Genomic DNA, 21,107 nt, shown 5'->3' with positions numbered 1-21,107 from the left:
ACCCCATAGCATGGGAAGAGGCACTTTCCAGTAGACCAAGTTTTCCAGGTATGGTTTAGGGAGAAAATAAAAGCTCTAGGCAGTTGAAAAAAATGTAATTAACATTCATAAATGCACATCATCTACCCTCCCTCCAGGTCTCACTGGGATTTGGTCTCTGCTCCCCGGGCCAGGACAAGGTGGACATGAGCAAGGCACTGCATAGACTCTCCACTCAAAGATATTTTGTATAGAAAATAAAAGAAAACTTGGGCCATCCACATGACTTCACTGTCCATTTGCAAACACTTACAGCCCATGCCAGACTGGTCTGAGATTAGCAACCACCTAAAGGGAGTCAGACTGTGCCAGCCCAGCTGTCCCCACAGCAGGCATGAAAGTGGCAACTCTAAGCAACACAACCTCATTTTGGTTGGACAGACATTTCTTTCGCTTAACTGTGCTTCTGATTGAGAAAACAAGATCAAGGAGGAGGTATTTGTCTTCAGCATTTATTTATCATTGGAAAAAGAACCCTTTGAGCAAGCAAAGATCACAAGCACATCACAATCAATTGGCGGTACATTAATGTGTGTGTGTGTGTGTGTGTGTGTGTGTGTGTGAGACTCTCATCAGAATATCAACAATGAAAAAGCACCACAAGGAGGTGTGCTTAACATGTTTACAAGAGACAATTTGTGATACGCAACCAAACCCAGGCCACAAAATATTAATTAGACACTTCCTATCTGCCTCCAAGAGGCAAGAGTTTGTGGAATGCATGGGCACCAGGTTTTGGCACCGGCTGTGCTGCAAATGAAGAAGCAAGTGATCAGTGTGCAAAGCAGTCAGAAAACAGGAGCTCAGTCAGCAATTAGCACCATTTTGCAGAAAGGAGTAACAGTACAATACAGTGAAAATGTGAAAGCAAGCAATAGCACAGGAACTCTCACAGGGTAAAAAGCAAAACATTTCTTTTTTTTTTCTTTTTACAAGAAAAGTAAAACATATTACAAATCAGCAGTGGAACAGAATCAGCATTGTGGTAGCTGGAAACACAGAAGAGCAGAGCACTGTTTCCCAGTGGGATTGACAAGTTCAGAGCCCAAAGTGAATTTGAAATGGCAGAGATTTGGTCTCCTTTCTGATAAACCTGAGTGGGTTGGGTGGGCATAGAGTCTATGGAAGGTACAGCAATGCAGGATTTCACCCTGAGGCTTGCCTCTGCTGTAGTTCCTGGTATTCAGTGCAGTGCCAGCCCATGTGCTTGGATGTGTGTGTGCTTGGATGTATGCTGCAGATGTGGTGCATATGGAACACAAGCCAGGATTTCTGTTCCTATTTTGTTGATGTGAGAGGAAGGTATTCAGGCCTCACCAGTCTCCCAGGCTCTTTCTGCAAAGAAAACCTTTCAAGGACCATTCATCCCACCCAAAGACAAGTGTCAAAAGCAGGCAGCTCAATGGTCCTTGGGAAGTCCCTTCAGTATAGAGGGAATTAAAACCACTGGCTAACACTTCATACCTAGCTTTGTAGTGAGCTCATGGAATGGCTTGGGTTGGAAGGGACCTTCTAGTTCCAAGCCCTCTGCCACCAATAGACTCCATGTGTTACAGAAACAGAAAGCTATATCTTGACCACTCACTGTGTATGTTTCAAACACTGTGATAGATGCTCTTCATTAAGAAGAAATCATCCCAAGTTGGATACTCAGCAATTCATCCAGAGCCATGGAGATGCTTGGATTAGGTGGTCTGAGCATCTTAGTGATGTTCCTTGGTCAAAATTGAGTTCACCTTGAAGGCAAGGACTAAATTCTCATTGAATTCCAGGTGAAAGGGTGGCAAGTGTGGTGTATCTTTAAATGTGAAACTTAGGGCTGAAAAATAATAGGAAGAATTGTTTTGCATGGTCTGTCCTTATTGGATTGGTGTGTTGAGCCATTTGAACTGTCTAGTGCCTTCCTGATGTGTTCTGCCTGCCGTGACATATCATGATCACAGCTTATGCTACATCCTGTAGGAAAGGACATTACTGAGAAGTGTGAAGATACATGAAGCTCTTAAAAGCCAAGGAATCACACCAAGTCTTGGGAGCTGCTCTTCTCTGGCCAGTTGTCCCTTATGTGGCAGGTTGGAAGAGCTGTGAGCAGCACGGCAGCATGCCTCCCCGTGAGCTCAACACAAGCCTTGTGCCAAGCTGCTCTGGACATGGAGCTGAGCAGTGCTGCAGGGGCTTCTGAGCACTCAGAAAAGCAATGATCAGTATGGACAGGTCAGCATCTCCATGAGGCATGCACATAAAAAAAAAAAGAAAAGAAAAAGGAAAAAAAAAAAAGCACTACATTGACAAAGATTTCCACAGTTTTACTTCCTGGAGGATTTTCCCTGGTTTCCTCCTAAACAGCAGAGGTTTAAATATATATATATATTTCTATATATGAATATATATTTTCCACATACACAACCTGACTAGCTCATAGCACACAGTTCTAACACAGCTAAGCTGGGGATTACACCACTGAATTCAGAACACTACAATTACTGATACTCAAAGGTTTAGGCTGTTAGCGCAAGGCAAACAGGACACATCACATGATACACTGAACTTGGCATTTATTCATTACTAAGGCCAGCAAATGTCACTATCTGTATATCACAGAGCTTTCCTCCTCATTGGAAACTTTCACTCAACCTTGTAGCCCACCACTCATTTATGTTTCCAAAAGACTAATTCTAATGGGATGAAACCCCAAAAAAGGGACTCCTCACCCTCCCAACCCATCCATTTTTCTGCTAGATAGCTTCATATCTCTAAAATACCCCTAGCAATAAGACTTTCCTTATTCCACCACCTCTACAGCAACACACCACCTCCCAACTCTACTTCCTATCTCTGTCTTCATGCTTCCCAATTGTCCACTGGAAGTTTCAAGCTGGACTTCATATTAGGAGAGAAAATTTGGAGTTGCAAAAATAAGGAACGAGAGCCCTGCATCTTAAATTGCAGCTACTCTGCTATGGGAGAGTCTAACAGCTCGGTTTGGTGGGACAAAAATTAATCCTTATGTATTTAGGACCCAATCCAGAAGTTAGGCACATAAATTTGGATTGGGACCACAACTCTCCCACTGATCCAGTGACCCAGACTGTCTGGCATGCAATGCCATTCTGTTGGGCCAGTTCATACTCGCTGACAAATGGTCCTGCTGTGTTTAGGGCTTCCAAACTGGTCCTGGGGATTTCCTAGTGTAAGAGCACAGTAAATAGGACTGAAACCCTGAGATCTTGTCTGGAGGGAGTCTAGGGATCCCAGAAACTTTTTTTATGGCCCTCTTGAGTTGCCCATGAGCCAACATGAACATAAACAGCTGGAAGAATAGACACAACGGGGGCTGACAGCTCTAGCCAACCTTGGTGACACGTTTCTTTCTACCCCTTGGAAGGTCATGCCTGCAAACTAAACCACTTTTTGAAACCTAGCTCTGCCTATTGGCATCCCAGAAGTGAAGAAAGCAGATCAAGATTCAAAGCAAAACAGGAATAATTAATAAGATCCATAACTTAGGGGAAACACTAGGGAAGAACGACCTGCTGATAACCTAGCCTAACCTGCCATGTGACTGGAAAGTCTTCACTGTTCACTGCACCTTCCCTCACCAATTTTTTTTTTTTTTTTTTAATCAAGGACTTCAAGTGGTACTGATGAGTGAAGTTGCCTTGATGCAGCTAGATGTACTCCCAACTACCCTTGGGGAGGATTTGGCCCTTTACTTCCATGGGATCTCCTTTCCTGTTGCTTCTTGGAGTAAATTTCCCATCAGTGTCAAAAGGGGAAATCATTCTTGGCCACACCATTGATTTTGGTGTATTTACAGCATATCCATGGCACCAGGAATGAACCTGATCCTCTCTGCCTCCAAACCCCTTTACCAGGCGACACCAGTGGGAGATGACACAATGGCCAACCCAAAAGGGCCTCATGGGATGAGAGCACAGGCCCTCCTTGGCTCAATGGGCGCTTCCATGCTGTCAAAGCACTGAAGAACCAAGCCCAAGGAAAGGGACAAGCTGTTGGATGTAATCACTGTTGATCCATCACCTTCATCTCTTAGGACCCTGCTTATACATTCTCACATCCCTCACTCTGTGCAGAGCCGTGCAGGCAAAGCAGAACAACCTGACCTCAGAAACAAGGATTTCCTAATCCTCCTTGGAAATAAAACAGAAAAGCTTCTAATACAATCAGAACAAAAAGCAGATTAGAAGCCTCTAATTAATTTTGTGGCCTTTATTTAATCAAAGGGGAAAAAAATAAAAGGAAGGAAGAAAGAAAGAAAAGGAAAAAAAATGAGAAAGAAAGTGCAGTGACATTTACTCTTTTGCCTCAGCCAGTTTATTGTTCATCTCTTTACTTTTCTCCTTATCTTCTGGCTTTGCAGTGTTGGAGGTCTCGGCGCTCTTTTTCTTGGCAGCCCGGCCAGATGCAATCTGCTTGTCTTTGGCCTTTTTCAAGGGTTTATGGCTTGTTGTGGTCTTTTTTGGTTTGGAAGGCTTTGTGCTAGGCTTTTCCACCTGCATGGAGAGCGACAGGCAAAACAACGACACAGAGGTGGAGAAAGAAAGAGAGAGAGAGAGAGAGAAAGAGAGAAGGAGAGACACAAGGACAAGTGGAAAACAGGATTCAGATCTGAAACAGCACAAATGTTACTTATCTGCTCATCTCTGCCCTGCTACAAAGGCAGGGGACCAGCTGAGCTTATGCTGAGTGGCAAATGGCCAGCTCCTTTCAGGATGCCCTGAAGTCTGTGCCCCTGGAGCCAGCAGAGCCCATTGTATCCAGATCAGGATAGAGCAGGGTGAACAGGAGAGCGAATATTATCAGTAATTTTATCAATTTCTGCATCTTTCTCTGATTTCATGAGGGGTTTTGCAAACCCACAGAGGATTGTCTCTTTGGAAGCAGAGAAATGATGCTCAGGGCAAAGAGGCTGCTATAAGTCTCCATCTTCCTTGCAGGAGAGGACTCCTCTGTTTGTTTGTCCTTAAGAGATTCCCAAAATGGAGGAGTATTACTTTGGGATACCTGAGGTGCAGAACACTAATTGGCACATAAGAAAATTCCACAACATCTTGTTTCTACACCCCCAAAATAGGAAGCACAATTACAAAAATTAAGGGAGAATGGAAGCCTTCATCTCCTACATGCTCACCCTGCAATCCCTCTCAGTCCTCACAGATCTAAGCACTCATCAACTTAGGGAACAACTTATGGTCCTCTGTTTAAAACTTCACAGACTGACTCCTTTAATATACAGATCCTCTGCTGGTCCTAGAAAACAAGGCTGGAAAACATTCCAGCTCAGGCCTTTCTTAACACATGTTCTCGATCTGATCAAAGTCAGAAGTGCATACTGTCAAAATCTGTGTAATGCTCTGAATTAACGGCAGGTGTCTGGCTCCCAGCATAAAATGTAATGTGGGGCTCCTAAAGTTCTAAAGGAGGGAGGAAGAAAAAGCTGCCTGGATAATCACATAGGAAATAACAACAGAAAAACCTCTTCATCTCGGCCCTACCCTCACTTGATGTAGGGCACTATTGTCTCCAAAGTGCCTCAAGCTGTCCTAGAGCCCATAGAACTATAGAACAGTTGCGCTTGGAAGAGTCCTTAAAGAACATCTCATTCCCTACCCCCTGCATAGGCTGGGACACCTTCTACTACACCTGGTTGCTCCAAGCCCCTTCAAACCTGGCACAGGGCACTTCCAGGCATGGGGCAGCCACAAGGCCTCACCACCCTCACAGACAAGAATTTCTTTCCAATATCCCTTCTAGCCCTGCCCTCTGGCAGTGTGAAGCCATTCTCCATTGTCCAGTCCCTCCAGGCCCTCGTCCAAAGTCCCTCTCCAGCTCTCCTGGAGTCCTGTTAGTCACTGACAGGGGCTCTGAAGTCTCACCAGAGCCTTCTTTTTGCAGGCTAAATAAACACCCTCAGCTCTCCCAGCCTGTCTCCATAACAGAGATGCTCCATCTCTTGGAGCATCTCCATGGCCTCATCTGAACTCAATCCAACAGATCCATGCCCTTCCCATGCTGAGGACCACAAAGCTGGAGGCAGCACTGCAGGTGGGGGTCTCACAGAGCAGAGGGGCAGAATGGAACAGTGGGGCAGAATCCCCTCCCTGACCTCCCTGTCGATGCTGTGGGATCAACCCAGGACCCTGCTGGCTTTCTGGGCTGGTAGCACACATGGCTGGGACATGTTTAGCTTTTTATTCACCACCACCTCCAAGGTGGATCCCAAGGTGCTGGTTGGAATGAGGACACCACACAAGGGGAGTGACAGCAAGCAGTGTTCAGCCCAGCCTCACTGCCTTGGACACGTCCCACCGGAAGCAGTGATGTCCCTGTGTCCCTTCTGCCGTGTTTCTCACCTTTGGAGGTTCTTTGTAGGGTTCACAGTAGAGAGTGCGTATCCTTCTGCGTTCCAGGTATTTGTTATCAGCTGGAGAAGGCTTACTGGTTTCCCCCTTGAACTGAGCACTGTAACTGGTTTCATGGGTCATTTTCTCCTCTGGTGGCTTGTACTGGGGTTTTGCTTTTATGGCTTTCACGGGCTTGACATCTATCCAGGGTCTGAACTCATTTCTGCAGATCAAAAAGGAAAAGGGTTCAGGAATTCAACAGGAGAGCAATGATAACATGGGAATGGAGTCCTGCATCGATCAACCAAGTCCATGTGGAAAGGATTTTGCCTCCATCCAATCAGATTTACACAGAAACTGTCTCCCAACAATTCATTTTTTACCTCATCCAAAACCTCTTGACACATTATGAGAAATTCGAATGAAATGTAGCCCAGGCAGATGGTGTTATGAATAGAAAAGTTGTCCATTTTTTTAAAGGTTGCAGAGTTAACAGGTTAAACCAATTGCTGCTAAGTTGGATTTTTAACTATTTGTTGTTAATAATTTCATGTTGTAATCACCTGTTGTTAATAGTTTTTCTTTAATTACCTGTTGTTGATGGTTAGAAATCCCTCTTTGTCGAGTGTGACCTTGCTGCTTCCTGGAAAATGGCACCTGGGACTGTGAGGAGGAGGTGACATCGGGGCTGGTATGCAAATGAGGAAACACCTCACCAAATCTAGCAGGAAAAACCCCTAAAACAACGAGCCACCATGGAATTAAGAGATCTAAGTGATGTCTAGAGGTGAGGAACGGAATCCGGTGTCTGCTAAGACCCTTTTTACCTTTCACCCTAACCTAGAAGATGTCAGCTAGAAAGAGAACCTTGAATGTCAGACTGAAAAACCAGGAATCTCCTGGTGCTCTCGTGAGGACGGAAGCCCCTGCTCTGCCTACAGACCAGTGGACACAGCTGCACTCTTCCTTCTTCTCCATGCCATTCCTGGGAGCAGCGGCGGCAGTGTGCGTGACCCATCAATTCTCCCCACCCGAGCTGATTTTTAATAAAGGCATTGAAAAGGAGAAAGATCTCCTGCCCTATTTATTTCAGATGGCGAGGAGCTTTCTCCCAGCAATGGCGGGTACTGAAAAGTCCCAGTCCAATAATTGCTCCTGTGGGCAGTGGCCCACCAAAGGCAAGGAGAAATGGCAAGGAAGGCTCAGTGGTAGCAGAGAGTCCCTCTGGGCAGGATGAGAGGAATGGCAGATTTGTCTTTACAAACAAGCTGTGGGTCTGCTGGTAGATAAAACCAGCACTGGGACATAAACAATGGGAAGGGTTCCACTGATTGATGAATGGAAAAAGATATTTGCTTTTACAAATAAACTTTAGGTTTGCTGATAAATGAAATTAGACATTGAAAGATGAAAGAAACAATGGGGAAGAAAAACCCCTAAATTCCGTAAGAATTAAAAGTTAAAAGGGAGGGTTATACATCAGAGGGGAATCTTTGGTATCAGGCGTACTGGGAAGTGTGTACCTCTCAAGTACCTCAGCCAATGGGGAAAGAGAGAAGGGAAATGTGCCCAGGAAATTAGGATAAAAAGAAGGGTGGTTCCTCCAAAAATTCGAGAGATCCCAGGGGAATGCCCCATGGCCTCTCCCTTTGTTCAAATAAATCCAGAAACAACTACTCTGTCTCCTTTTTGGACATAAACCTCTGGTGTTTTGTGGATTGATTTTCCTAACAAGGAGAAGTCCATCACCAAAACCCACAACCGGCAAACAGGAACCATCTCCGGCTACAGAAACTCTCAACCACCACACTGCTTCTCCCCCTCCCCCAGAGCTATTCCAATGATATGCCAAGGCCCTGGCTGCATCTTTTGTCTTTTAAATCAAGGTCCATTCACCATCTCTATGACAACAAATGGAGGAAAATTCCCCGAAGAGAAAAAAGGAAAACCTAACCCAACCTAGGGAAATTAACTCTCTGTAAGGGGGCTGCCAGTCAATCACTTCCCATAATACTTTTGAACACCTTAATCAGCTTCAACCAAACTTGTCAAACGGGAATGAAGATATTTGGTTTTACTTCTATGAAAATAAGCACTGTATTGAGTTCAGAGGATCAGGAAAGCTTAAGTATGGACATGTGCACGTCATCAGAGGATGCTCAGGCAGGGATGCTAGGGCTGGCTGCAAAAGGTCATCTGTTGTCCTGGCTCAGGACAGAAACCCAGCCCGGCCACCTTGCCTTGCCTGCCCTGTTGTCTCCTGCTGCAAGGAAGGCAAAGTTCTAGTGCCTTGACCCAGGGAATATCAGTCGGAGCTCTCATTGTCAGGGAGCAGAGCAGGGGGGTGGGGGAAAGACTGACACCACCTTTCCCTTTGTCCTTCGAATCACACGCTCGACTGCAGAGCACCATCTTGGTGCGTGTGTGTGTGTTTGTGCGTGTGTGTGTGAGTGTGTGTTTGTGTGTGTGTGTGTGGGTGTTTGCGTGTGTGGCCAGCATTCTCAGGTGCCTTTTCGTTCTGAGGGCAGTCCATGAGATTTAGAAATTTTTAATCTGTGAAAAATGGGTATTTTATGATTGGCTTTTCGCAAATATTAAAATGAATATTATTTGCGTTACATTAGAAAGTTATGCTGTATTAATTTTTTTAAGAAGTGGGTTAAATATAGTTTTGGGTTATAACATAATGTTAAAATCAAAACTAGGCTATAGCAGCCACAGGACACCTAAATATTTCAGAGAAAGAGAATTTATTGCTCCATTATCAGAAGAAACGAACTTCTTCCTGCCTCGCTCAGCTCTGAAGACACCGTTAGGATTAAGAGGAAGAAGCTGACACTGACCAGACAGAATCCTGTGTTTGAATGGAATTTATGCATCATGTATGAGGTGTATGAATATGCAACAGGCTATTGTTTTTAAGGGTTAATCCTCTGTTAACGGGTGTCCTTTTTCAGGCTTATTTAGACCAGAAAGAGGTAAGCGGACTGTCCGTAACTCTTTGTTTTTATTGCCTCATATTGTTCTAATCTCAATTGTTCAAATTTTTATTGCTCTAATTATATTACTATTTTAATAACCATTTTATTACTATTAAACTTTTAAAATTTAAAAAACGTGTGATTGGCGTTTTTCACAAATCTATTTGTTATTTTTGCCTGTTGCTGCTTGTTAGTAAACTGTTATTTTTTCAGTAATCTACTCATCTCTGTTTCTTACTGGATTGTTAGAACCTATTAAGGGAGACATGAGCATTCTCCTTTAAATTGCCTCAAATCAAGCCAAAATGATAAACTCAAAGTTCATCCTAAACTCCTCAGAAGAGGTTTCTTCCTTGGATCCACTTTTGTTCCAAAGTAGACTATATATCTTCAATCTGTGGAAATAAATTAAATGGTGGACTAATTCTCTCTGCCCATATCTATCTGTCTCAGATTTCTTTCCTAATGTTATAAATGAGTATATGCAATGCAATGGTTGGCTCTCACAATTAAGAGATTAATATTATGCATATGTTAAGAAGTTTTATTGGTGTATAGTTATGTTATTGTGATATGTTCTCCCCATACTCCTCTTTCCCCTCCCATTTTATTGTTGTCACGGGATGGCCTTGGCAGCGAGGGCATTTGGGGGGAGGGCAGGCTTGTTACTGGGGGGCACAGCATGGCAACACCTGACCTTAATCAAATTGCAAGAAAGGGGTCTCCACCAATAGACAGAGAAGAAGAGTTGACTGATGGACTTTGGGAGGGGCTGGGGTTACCTGATGCAACAACAGGAGTGTAAAAGGTGGAGCAGCCATTTTGTGGACAAGCACATGGCGGTTTAGTTCCACGCTCCCAGCACTGTAATTTTCCCTTATTCAGTGTTTTGTTGTATTTTGTTAAGGTTTAATATCAGCCTTTGAAATTTTAAAAGTGAGTGTCGTTTCTCACACTAGTGACTTCAAAACCCATTAGCTGTTTTCTGTTGTATTTGTGGCAGAAGTAGAAATCTCAAAGGTGAAAATCACAATAGCTTTCCTCAAGATCAGTGAATGGGCACATGGGGAGTATCCAAATGGTGTTCTGCAGCTGAGGGAAAGAGGTAAAGTTCATGTTTCTCACTCATTCTCAGGACAGCTGAACAACTAGCCCCCATGGATCATGAGGTCAAGCAGCAAGACCACAGATTGCCTCTACAGAACCAGAGACAAAGGACGAAGGCTGTTGTACTGTGGTTGTAGGGAGTGGATTTTAAAGGTGGAACACAAACCAGGATTTATTCATTCTTCTGCTCATAGACTGCTGGTTTATATAGAAGTGAGCTCCAAAACAGCATGCCTGTATTTGTTACCACATTGCCTAGCAACTTCATTAGCAGATATATAATGCAAACATAAACATGCAGGAAGTGACAGGCTTTTCCCCAAAACCCCTGTGATCTCTGCAGAAAAGGCGCAGAAAAGGCACAGAAAAGCCTTTTATTCCCTGTGGGCTGTCAGGGAATGCATTTCTGCAACAGAACTGGGCTCTTAATGCAACAATCAGTTTCATCTGAGTGTGAAAAATGAGACTGCTTGTCTCCATCCCTGCTTTGCTGGTCTGAATGCAGATGTAACAATTCTGTGAGCACTCAGCTCCACTGTTCTTGGTGATTAGACTTCACCCTTGACTACTTTATGTCTCCCAAGGTAAGCCTTTGCAGGCAGATAATAAAACAGCCATTCTTAGGTGTGGGCACATTGATGCACTGTGTCTACCAGCTCTGGAATAGTTCATCCACAACCTCTGGAAACCAAGGATAGAAGGCTACTGATCTAGAAATACCACAGTTTGTTGACAAAGGAATTCTAAATACCAGTGTGTCACATGTATTCAGTGCACATCTAGAAATAACAGGCTGCTCAGAGAAGCTGTGGCTGCCCCATCCGTGGAAGAATTTGAGATCAGGTTGGATGGGGCTTGGAGCAACCTGATCTAGTGGAAGTTGTCCCTGCTCATGGCAGGGGGGTTGCAATAAGATGACCTTTAAAGGTCCTTTACAATCCCAACCATTCTGTCATTCTGTGTTTATATTCTAAATCCAAATCAACATCTAAATCCTTTTCAGGCAAATTTTTTAACATCACCAGCTATTACACTACAACTGGTCCCTTCAAGTATGTGAGAGAGCATGGGCCACATTCATATGGAGCTCTACCACATCTGGGATGGACCAGCCATTCCCCCTTGTTATCACATACACAGAGTCAGACTGGTTTGATTTGAAAGACACTTTTTAAATTCGTGTCATTCCAACTGCCCTGCCATGGGTAGGGACAGTTCTGACTAAACCACTGAAACACTCAGTGTGTCCAGCTCTCCATACCTGACATCCAGAGCATGCAGAGACAGCAGAAGGAGGAGAGGATCCCTGACCATTTTCTACAGCTACAGCTGGTGCAACAGGCTGGTTTCAAAGCCTATTATGATATTTAGGCAACACATAAACTTTAATTAAAGTGTTACAAGATGTCCTGGATTGTAAGATAAGTGTGTATTCTATTTGCCATCTGTTAGAGGAGGGGCAGTTATCTTCTGTTAATTGGGCAGTTTGCTTTATCTCTTCCACAAACCAATCCTTCCTCCAGGAAACAGCTTCTGTTAATGGCCCACTGACTGTCACTGCAGGACTGATAAAATTACAGCATCCCATTGTGAGATGCTCTGCCCAGGGGAAGGAGCCAAGCATTTCTTCCTGAATATAATCTGAGATCCTGGGCACCAGAGCAAACTTTCCCCACTGGATTCCCAGAGGAGCAGCTGTCATCTCCACTGGATTCCTCAAAGAAGACGAGGCAATTCTACACCACCATCAGACCTTCAGAGGAAGACTACACCCTCCTACAGGATCACTACCCCAACAGAAACACATCTGCCACTGCAGGAGGACTGGAGCATTTAATCAGACTGCTACCAACACCCTGTCAGGTTGAATTCTGTCAGTAGGCTTTTTTTGTTTGTATTATTACATTTGTACTTTTAGTTTTCCTAGCAAAGAACTGTTGTTCCTATTCCCATGTCTTTGCCTGAGAGCCTCTTAATTTCAAAATTATAATAATTCAGAGGGAGGAGGTTTTCATTTAATTTTCCATTTCAGGGGAGGTTCCTACCTTCCTTAAGCAGACACCTGTCTTTTCAAACCAAGACACTAGAACAGACACACTCTGCTGATCTCATCAGTGCCCAGAAACTCAGCATGGTTAATGAGAACTAATTCCTAAGTCTCTCCATCTCTACCACAGATGAGTGACGGAAAACAATCTGCTGGGAAGTGCCCTTGGAATATGCCAGTTCCTGAATCCAACCAGACAATTGCTTGGAAAAACATTAGTTACAAGAGGCCAGGATTGGAAACAAGAGTGTGCTAGCAACTTTGCAACCTGTATCTCCATGTTTGAGTGTAAGGCACAGGGAGTTTCCTAATGCAAAGTGTGAGAGAGGAGGCAGGTGCCCTGCTTGGGGTCTGCATCTCTATTGCTTGTAGGGGTGAAAGGGATGTCTCAGGAAGGTGACCTACATCCCCCTTCCAAGTCTGATGACTCTCAATCAGAGTTCTGTCTGATACTGTTCCATGTCACTGTGACCTCATGTTGTTCAAACAGTGCATGGCACAGCTGCACTCTCTCAAGGCAGTTGTGTTGCATTTCCTATGCAATGCCTTATTGCTGGAAGTCTTCAAGGGCAGGCTGGACAGGACTTGGAGCAACCTGGTCCAGTGGAAGGTGTCCCTGCCCATGGCAGGGAGTTGGAACTGGATGGTCTTTAAGGTCCTTTCAAACCCAAACCATTCTGTGATTCTATCATCTGGAACTGGCCTGATTCTCCAGGACCTTTATGTCACTCAGAGATGTTGTGTTATACATTTAAATACTTCTTATATTCAGTGAAGAAATTGGAGGAAAATTAGTAGCTTTAAGAGTTAATTTAAAAAAATATTCTGGGTATAGTAAAAAATATCTGTATTCTAAGGTACCATATTGGTTGCTCCTAAAACTTATGCTGGTTTGGAGAAAGATCCTGTCATTCTGAGACTTCCCTCATTATTATTCAACATTCCAAGGCACATTTGTGGGGAAGGTACCCAAAAAGTTACAAATTCCTTCTGCAATCTGAAATGAGCCCTGGAAATGTTACTTTCCCCTTATTTTCAGAACAGCAGCTCATGGTGGTGTCTGGGCCTTTGAAGAATTCTGCACACCAAATTAGCTCTCAGAGTATTCAAGGAACGTGCTAGAACCCACCCTGAAAGAGGTTGGTCTCACAGCTCACTTAAACCTTTGCTCAAGTAGCAACCATGAACCATGGACCAGCTCAGTCTGGATGTAACCAATAGGCACAGCTTAGTCCAGCTCTCAAATTCTTTATCAAAGGGATTTTCAATGCTCTTAATTTTGCTGAGGAAGATTTTAAGAACTGCTCTTTTAGTGTGAAATGGAGGATTGAACTGAAATAGCGGCCAATTACATGTCTCCTAATTTTCTGCCTCTCTCTGGTCCCACCTTACAAAGAATAATTAGAATTGACAGGGAACCCAGTGCTGGCCTGAAATAAAACTCAGTGAAAAAGAGTGTATCAGGTATCAGGTGACCTTTTGCAAGCCATGTACCTCTGCAGGTACATAAACTGTCTTTAACCAGCGAGGTTAAAGAGAGTTTATGTATCTACAGAGCTGATGAGAACATAAGGCTGTACAGGACAGGGCAGATGCCTCACCAATGCATAGGCAGTGGATCTTATCAGATGACAGTAGCCTGGGGAGGTGGTGGCCTGATCCCTATCCATTAAAGCCTAGCCTGGTCTCCACATGTGCCAGTGAACACCACACTGCTTTTGCGTGAGGCTTTGTCCAGCCTGGTTGTTTTAATTGCATTTTCCCTTTGACTGAGCATTGCTGAAGTTGGTGGCAAGATGAAGGTGACCTGAACACCCTCTTTCAGCCCAGCCAGGGCACACTGGGGTTAAAATGAGCTCCCAGTTGTCTCTGGAGATGCTTGTCAAGTCCTGTGTAGGCATAGATTGCCTTTATCTACTGAGGTCAAAGGAAAGACAAAAGGGGGAAAGAAGGACAGAACAGGGCAAGGTTTAACCACTTCAAGCTTCCACCTTCTTTGAAGGACTTTAAAGAGAGGCTACATTTGCTCAGCAATAGCACAGGGTGTTCAATGTACTCTGCTGACAGCAGCTCTGCTGGCGCTGAGCCAGGCCAATTCCCTCTTCTTGATGTACACATAAAAAATAATGAATAATGCAGAAAAAGGAGATGGGGGACTTCATGCTGGAGTCCTGCACAGAAGGGCTATTTCTAGCTTAATCTGGAAAAGGACATCTTGGTGAAAAAAGAAAAATATTCAAATTTTTCACTGAAAAAAAAGAAAACTTTACAAAATGTTAGGCCTGAAACACTTAATTAATTCTAAAATGAAACTTTAATTTTCTTTTTCAGTTTCTTTAATTCTTTCCTATCCCATTTTTCCCCCTTATTCTACTCAGGACAATGCCAAAAACTATGAATCCTCCTGCGAAGCAAAGTGCTTCACAATGAGTGTTTCAGAACATCAGATTTCTCTTTAATGTTTCTCTAAACAAAACAGCAACAACAAAAAAAAGACACACTTGACCCAAACTAAGCAGAAAATATGTCCAGGATTTTCAAATTATTTTTCCTTTCTGGAATGCAGTGTCACTTACTCTTAAGTATTCTCCTGCTCTTAAAATCGAAAAAGAGGTATTTGGTGAAATGAAGTAGTGGGAAACCCAAAATCCATAATAATGGCTGGTTGAACTCAATGCCAAAGGAGGACACTGAACTTCAGTATATAATGAGATTAAATTAAGTCATGGCTGTTTAGATATCAAGAATATTCAGAGTTGTCTTCAGCATTTAACTGCTCCTGAAAAACCATGAGCCAAAGCAGGAGTTATTCCATGATACAGGAATCTCCTCCAACCCCCCTCTGGATGTCTGGTTCTGGCTGTGCTTGGCCAAAGATGCTGGCCTAAATAGGTTCCAGGCAAATTCTGCTCAGAAAGGATTGCTCAGATGAGGAGCAGGCTTGTGTTTTGATCCTAAAGCTGTTCTCTTTTCTAAAGTGAACAAAGAGAAATACATTTGGACTCAGCAGAAAGAGGTGCGTTCTCCTGCAAACACAACTGATTTTAAAGACAAGCCTGATCAATGGTTACTGCTCTGCAAGAGCCAAAACCTGCCTCCTAACCCATTGCCAGCCCCAGAGGAATTCTGCCTCATGCTGAGGTCCCTCATGCAATAGTAAACAGTGCAAAGTACTCTTGCCTCACAGAGAAATAAACCCAAATTCTGGGCCAGAGGGATTTCTTGCTTCACCTGACATTTTACTGCAACACAACATGTCTCCTGCACCCCAAAATAGTGGAGCTGTTGTAATGAGTTTGGAGGAGGCAACAGAGATGCTGTGAGGGCTAGAATCCCTCTGCTCTGGAGACAGGCTGGAGAGCTGAGGGTTTTCACCTGGAGAAGGTTCTGAGAGACCTTAGACACCCTGCCAGTACCTAAAGAGGCTCCAAGTGAGCTGGAGAGGGACTTCAGACGAGGGACTGGAGTGACAGGACAAGGGGAATGGCTTCTTATGGACAGATGGCATGGGTAGATGGGACATTGGACAGAAATTCTTCCCTGTGAGGGTGGTGAGGCCCTGGCACAGATTGCCCACAAAAGCTGTGACTGTCCCATCCCTGGAAGCATTCAAGGTCAGGCTGGATGGGGCTTGGAGCAGCCTGGTCTAGTTGAAGGTGTCCCTGCCCATGGCAGGGGGCTGTAACAAGATGATCTTTAATATCACTTCCAACCCAAACCAGTCTGTGATTCCGTGATTCAGCCATTTAATTCCATTTTCCATCCCAGCCTTCTTTAGTTAAAAGGTCAATTTCAACCAACTTCTGTTTTCAATGGTCTTGTCAACGTACAAATTTGCCACTGCAAGTGCAACACCCTTGTCACTGCTTGCTGCATCCAGTGGCCCATCTCCAGCTCCTGCACGGAGGCTTAATGTCAGATTTATCCTCTAATCCCTGTGCTATTATCTTGAACACAATAATTTACTGTTAAGCTTCAGTGAGATTTTGAAGCGTACAAAGAAGCTCCTGGTGGCCAAGAGCATTTTTTCCCCAAACATTAATAATCAGCCTCTAAGACATGCACATACACACAAACACATGTACAGAGAGCTAGCCTGTTTGGATAAGCCAATTGTGTACAAAAACTAAAACTGTGAAATATATTAATGAATTAATTTGAAACTTGGGCAATGGACAATGGGGAGTGAACGTGAGCAGGATGGGGAGGGATCAGTATCTCTAAACATCCCTGGTTAGGGCCCATCAAGCACAGCACAAAAGAGGAGAAAAGTACTGAGTCTCCAAGGTGACTTTAGCACTGGCTGAAGGAGGTTATGATCAAGAATATGTACTGGAAAGGATGAAACCAAATCATTTGGCAGAGCAGAACCATGTTGCCATCCATTTATAAAAGCTATTTGAGTCAGCAGCTCCCAAATCATGGATATTGCATTGCCTGAGGACCATGCAATGTGGGCTTTCAGGAGGAAGAATTAAAATGTCATAAAACCGGGACTGAAGGTGACAGTGAACACTGCAGAGGGCCAAAGAGCTGAGTGAGATACAGAGTTGTGGGTGAATAACTCTAAGAGTAACATCCCAGCCACTGTGGAGAGGTGCATGTATGATGCAAAAAGGTGAGATAAATCCTCATGCTCAGACTAAGTGGCACATCTAGGCAGCTTTGTCACATAAAATCAACTTTGCAGACCTCAGGGTAAACAGTAGCACTCCAGGATTGTTTCCTTCTTTCCACTGCTGCCTTCAACTTCGATCTGCTCTCCAGCCTCCAGCCTGCACCCAGTGCCCTGTGCCCCCAGCCACAGGGAGAACACAGTCTGAGCCTGGTAAAGGATATCCACCAGCATCTGCAACAGGCCAGGAACCCAAAGCTATCCCTATCCCTGGCAGCTAAACACCTGCCAAAGGGAACAGCATGGACCCTGGCGAGCCTAACACTTGGAGATCCCACAGCAGCAATCACAGAAATCAGGAAAAGGTGTATCTGGGGATCTGGAGAGAGGTTAAGCCAAACAATACTGACACGTCCTGGTGTGAATCACAGCCCTGTGGAAATTTGCCAGTTTGTACCACTCGGAATTTCCCTGTGTATTATAAACTTATGGGTTCTGCTAAGGAAGGGACACATGTTGGCCATTCCATGTAGCAGTTTTCATGTTGTCTCCAAACAGGCTCAAGCCTGTACAGATTATGAACTCGATGTTGCTGTCACCAAGGAAGCCAGACCATGCAGCCTGCTGGAAAAGCTCCCAGGGTGATCACAGCCTGAGCTTCCTCGCAGAAATAATCCATCTGTAAATGTCATGTTCACCCCTGGAAAATGGGTCAGGATCAGGTCAAAGTTCTGCCATTTAATTGCCTGTACGTCTATTCTCCACTGGATTAGTTTATGAGCAGCAACTCAGCCCCCTTGTCCTCCTTAAGGACAGATGACTGTAGAATTTGCCACACAGTAAACAAACAAAGCAGTTCACAGCATGGATGCTTTGACACAACGGCATCTTTATCGACAGAGTGCTGTAGGATTGGGCAAACTGTTGTACAGGCAGATATGGATAGGCTGCAGGAACCAGGACATCATGAGAAGAGCCTGTAGCAGGACTTCTGCCCCTGCCCACCAGAAAGCTTATCTGTTGTTTGTTAGCTGGTACAATAACTCAGGTAATTTGCTCTGAGTTAAGCACCACATAAGCCTAGGTGAGACAGTTTTGCCTTTTATTGAGTTATTTTGGTGCCACAGGATTGATGCTTTCAGCTGACAGTAAACATCTTGCTGTGGAAGCAGATGTGGGAAGATAAGCTAGAATTTCTGACTGACATACACTTCAGTTTACAAACTGCAACAGCTACACCATATTTTCAGAAAGCAGAAATCTTCTGCACATTCCTCAGAATGTGTGGAGTCTTTTCCCTGAAGTCAGGATGCCTTTGATGGTTACTCCCCTGGCGGTTGAGTGATAGGACTCTGTGTACCCCATCACGAATTGGTGGTAAATTACATTGACTCCTAATCTATAGTGTTTCTTTGCTAGCTATAACATAAATACATTTATATCATGCACTGTTTTATGTAATGTAGTAGTAGTCTTTTGTTTTATCATGTGTAGTAACTCTGTTTAAGGCCTTTCATCTGTTAGGCTTCTGTCTTTTCAATCAATAACTATTTTATAATAGACCTGATTGGCCATTCTTAAGAACTTGCAAGCCAGAGCGATTCAGCTGTGGGTCACCTGAGTAAAGCTGCAACCAAACAATCTGAACCTAAGGCAGGGCTTGTCTCACACTCTCACTCGATCCGTAATAGAGCCAAAGTGCTCTTTTGAGTTTGCTGGGCCAAAAAGCATCCCATATCTGACTCTCTGTTCAAGACAACACACACAAATGCACAGAGGTACAGAGATGTGAATTAAGTAGGCTCATCTATTAGGGTCCCAGGAATAAAAACCCTTAAGAAGAAACCTTCATGTTAGGAAAAGTGGAAGAAATTGCAAAGACAACATAGCATTGGAAATTCTTCTCTCCTCTAAGTGCAAAGATTTTTTTAGTGCAGTTCATGGTGAATGCAATGAAGTAATTCAGATATCTGATAGGATGCAGAGAAACTGGCAGCTGCCTGCCTCTGTTCATCCCCATGCAAAAAGGGCACAGTGAATCACTGAATCTTTAAGAATGGAAAAGTCCTCTAAGATTATCAAGTCCAACCAGTCCCCCAGCACTGCCAAGCCCACCACTAACCTGTGTTTCCAAGTGCTATAACCATCTGTCCCTGTTAAATCTGTGTTCAATCCCTCCAGGATGGGGACTGTACCACTGCCCTGGGCAGCCTGTGCCAAGGCTGAACAGCCCTGATCTGATGGCCTTGTGAGCCTTTGGTTCTAGTGGGATTCTTGGCAGAGAGATGTTTTCAGCACCTCATTTAAAGTGTCTGAAGACACAAATTGCAGATTAACTAGAAATACATTATTTCAGTTCATCAGAAAACTTCAGCATATGCATAGTAGCCCTTAGCTGCTCCATAGAGGTAAATATGGACAATAAAAAAATTCCTGAATGAGAGTTTCATACTGCAAAAGCTATGAATGAATCCATGTGAATCCATTATGTGACTTGTAAGAGGAGAATCTGGTGCAGAAAAATGTGCTAATGGACACCTTGGAAAATAAGCTTTTTAAGGTCAAATGAAGCCATTGCATTTCACAAGCTCAGTGTCATCAGTCCTTGAGGGAGATCTAGCAGCAGGATGAGGAGAGAAGCCAAAGGCATCAGCTTTCAGCAAAGACAGGACAGATGGTTGGTTGAAGAATTGAAGAGCTACTGCCCAAGGAGATAAAGGACAAGTGCATCTCACTACCTGGCACTGCTGACAACACCTCTGGTCCAAATTCATAGACTACCAGAATGGCTGAAGTGACCTTAAAACTCATGTCACTCCAGTTGCACTGCCATAGGCAGGGACACCTTCCACTAAACAAGCTTGCCCCAAGTCCCACACAGCCTGGCCTTGAACACTTTCAGGAATGGGACAGCCACAGCTTCCCTAGGAAACTTGAACCAGTGTCCATTCACACTGCTAGGGGAAAGTTCATTAGGTCCAATTACTCTCATAGTGCTGGGCAGGGATTGCTGGGGAAACCTTTCTTCCCAGACTTTATGGGATGCTCTGCTGTGAAGCTGCTTGAGCCCATCACCAGCTCCTGTTTCCTAAATCCTGTCCCTTCTCCAATAGGTGATACTGCAGCCCATTGCATGGGAACTGCGAGGTTTGCCCTTGAGGCAAAAGATGGAGATGGAAGTAAGATTTGTCTGAATTTCTTCAATTATTATCCAATTCATGGGTACAGAAGGATGGGTCTTTCTGGAGAAAGGTCAGGACATCACTGTTGACAAAAAGTAGCCTTTCTGTCGCAGCAATGGAATTCAACTTGCTGTATTTTGCTGCTCCCTGCAGGGAATCATTATTTCCCTTCTTCCTTAGTGTTTCATTTCTAGTCTGCGTGACAATGTAATTGCTCACATGGCAGGGTGGGAGGGAAGCTTTGGGCTCTTTACCTGGTTTTTTCAAAGCCTTACTAGCGAGGCATTCTATGGCCCTGTGTGGTTTGGTTTTACTTGGCTAGCTTGGTTTTGTTGGCCCAGGCGAGAATCTTTTTCCTTCCCTGGCCTTGGAGAAGCAGCAGCAGCAATCTTTTAGCTGCCTTTGAGGTGAACTGAACAGCTGCTGGTCCGAGACCAGAGAACTGCCACCAGCAGCAGTGGGAGATGGGTTGCTGCATTCCAGCCCCCTAACTTTGGGAAACTGAGACGGGGAGAGAAAGCACACCAAGAGGCTCCAGCCCAGCTGCTTTGTCTGCTATGGAGAGGAGCTTGATGCCAGAGAGTCACCAAATTTTCATCTGCTGCTCAAACTGCTGTAAGAAGCTCCTGTTTGTTTGGGTTTTTTTATCCTGAGAGAGAAACTGGCACCATTTTGTACTGCATGCTGTAGCAGGTATTTTCCCTGGCATTTTGGGTTTTGTTCCAGTGTCTGTGTGTGTGTAAGGTCTGACAATTTAATATTTAGCAGTTA

The 21,107-nt window shown here is 44.2% G+C and overlaps 1 protein-coding gene across 1 annotated transcript in view; it reads right to left on the bottom strand.

Moving 5' to 3' along the window:
- Positions 1-473: 473 nt before the first annotated feature.
- Positions 474-21,107, bottom strand: part of MAP6 (microtubule associated protein 6) — a 42,019-nt gene continuing 21,385 nt past the window's right edge. Inside the window, exons 2-3 of the mRNA XM_030951222.1 lie at positions 6,414-6,627; positions 474-4,553 (exon numbers count right to left, since the gene is read on the bottom strand). Coding sequence (XP_030807082.1) covers positions 4,353-4,553; positions 6,414-6,627 — 415 coding nt within the window. The 3' untranslated portion in view covers positions 474-4,352. The remainder of the gene's footprint in view (positions 4,554-6,413; positions 6,628-21,107) is intronic.

This window comes from Camarhynchus parvulus, chromosome 1 (genome assembly GCF_901933205.1).
Source record: "Camarhynchus parvulus chromosome 1, STF_HiC, whole genome shotgun sequence".
NCBI classification, from domain to species: domain Eukaryota; kingdom Metazoa; phylum Chordata; class Aves; order Passeriformes; family Thraupidae; genus Camarhynchus; species Camarhynchus parvulus.
This window is presented reverse-complemented; position numbering and strand designations above follow the sequence as displayed.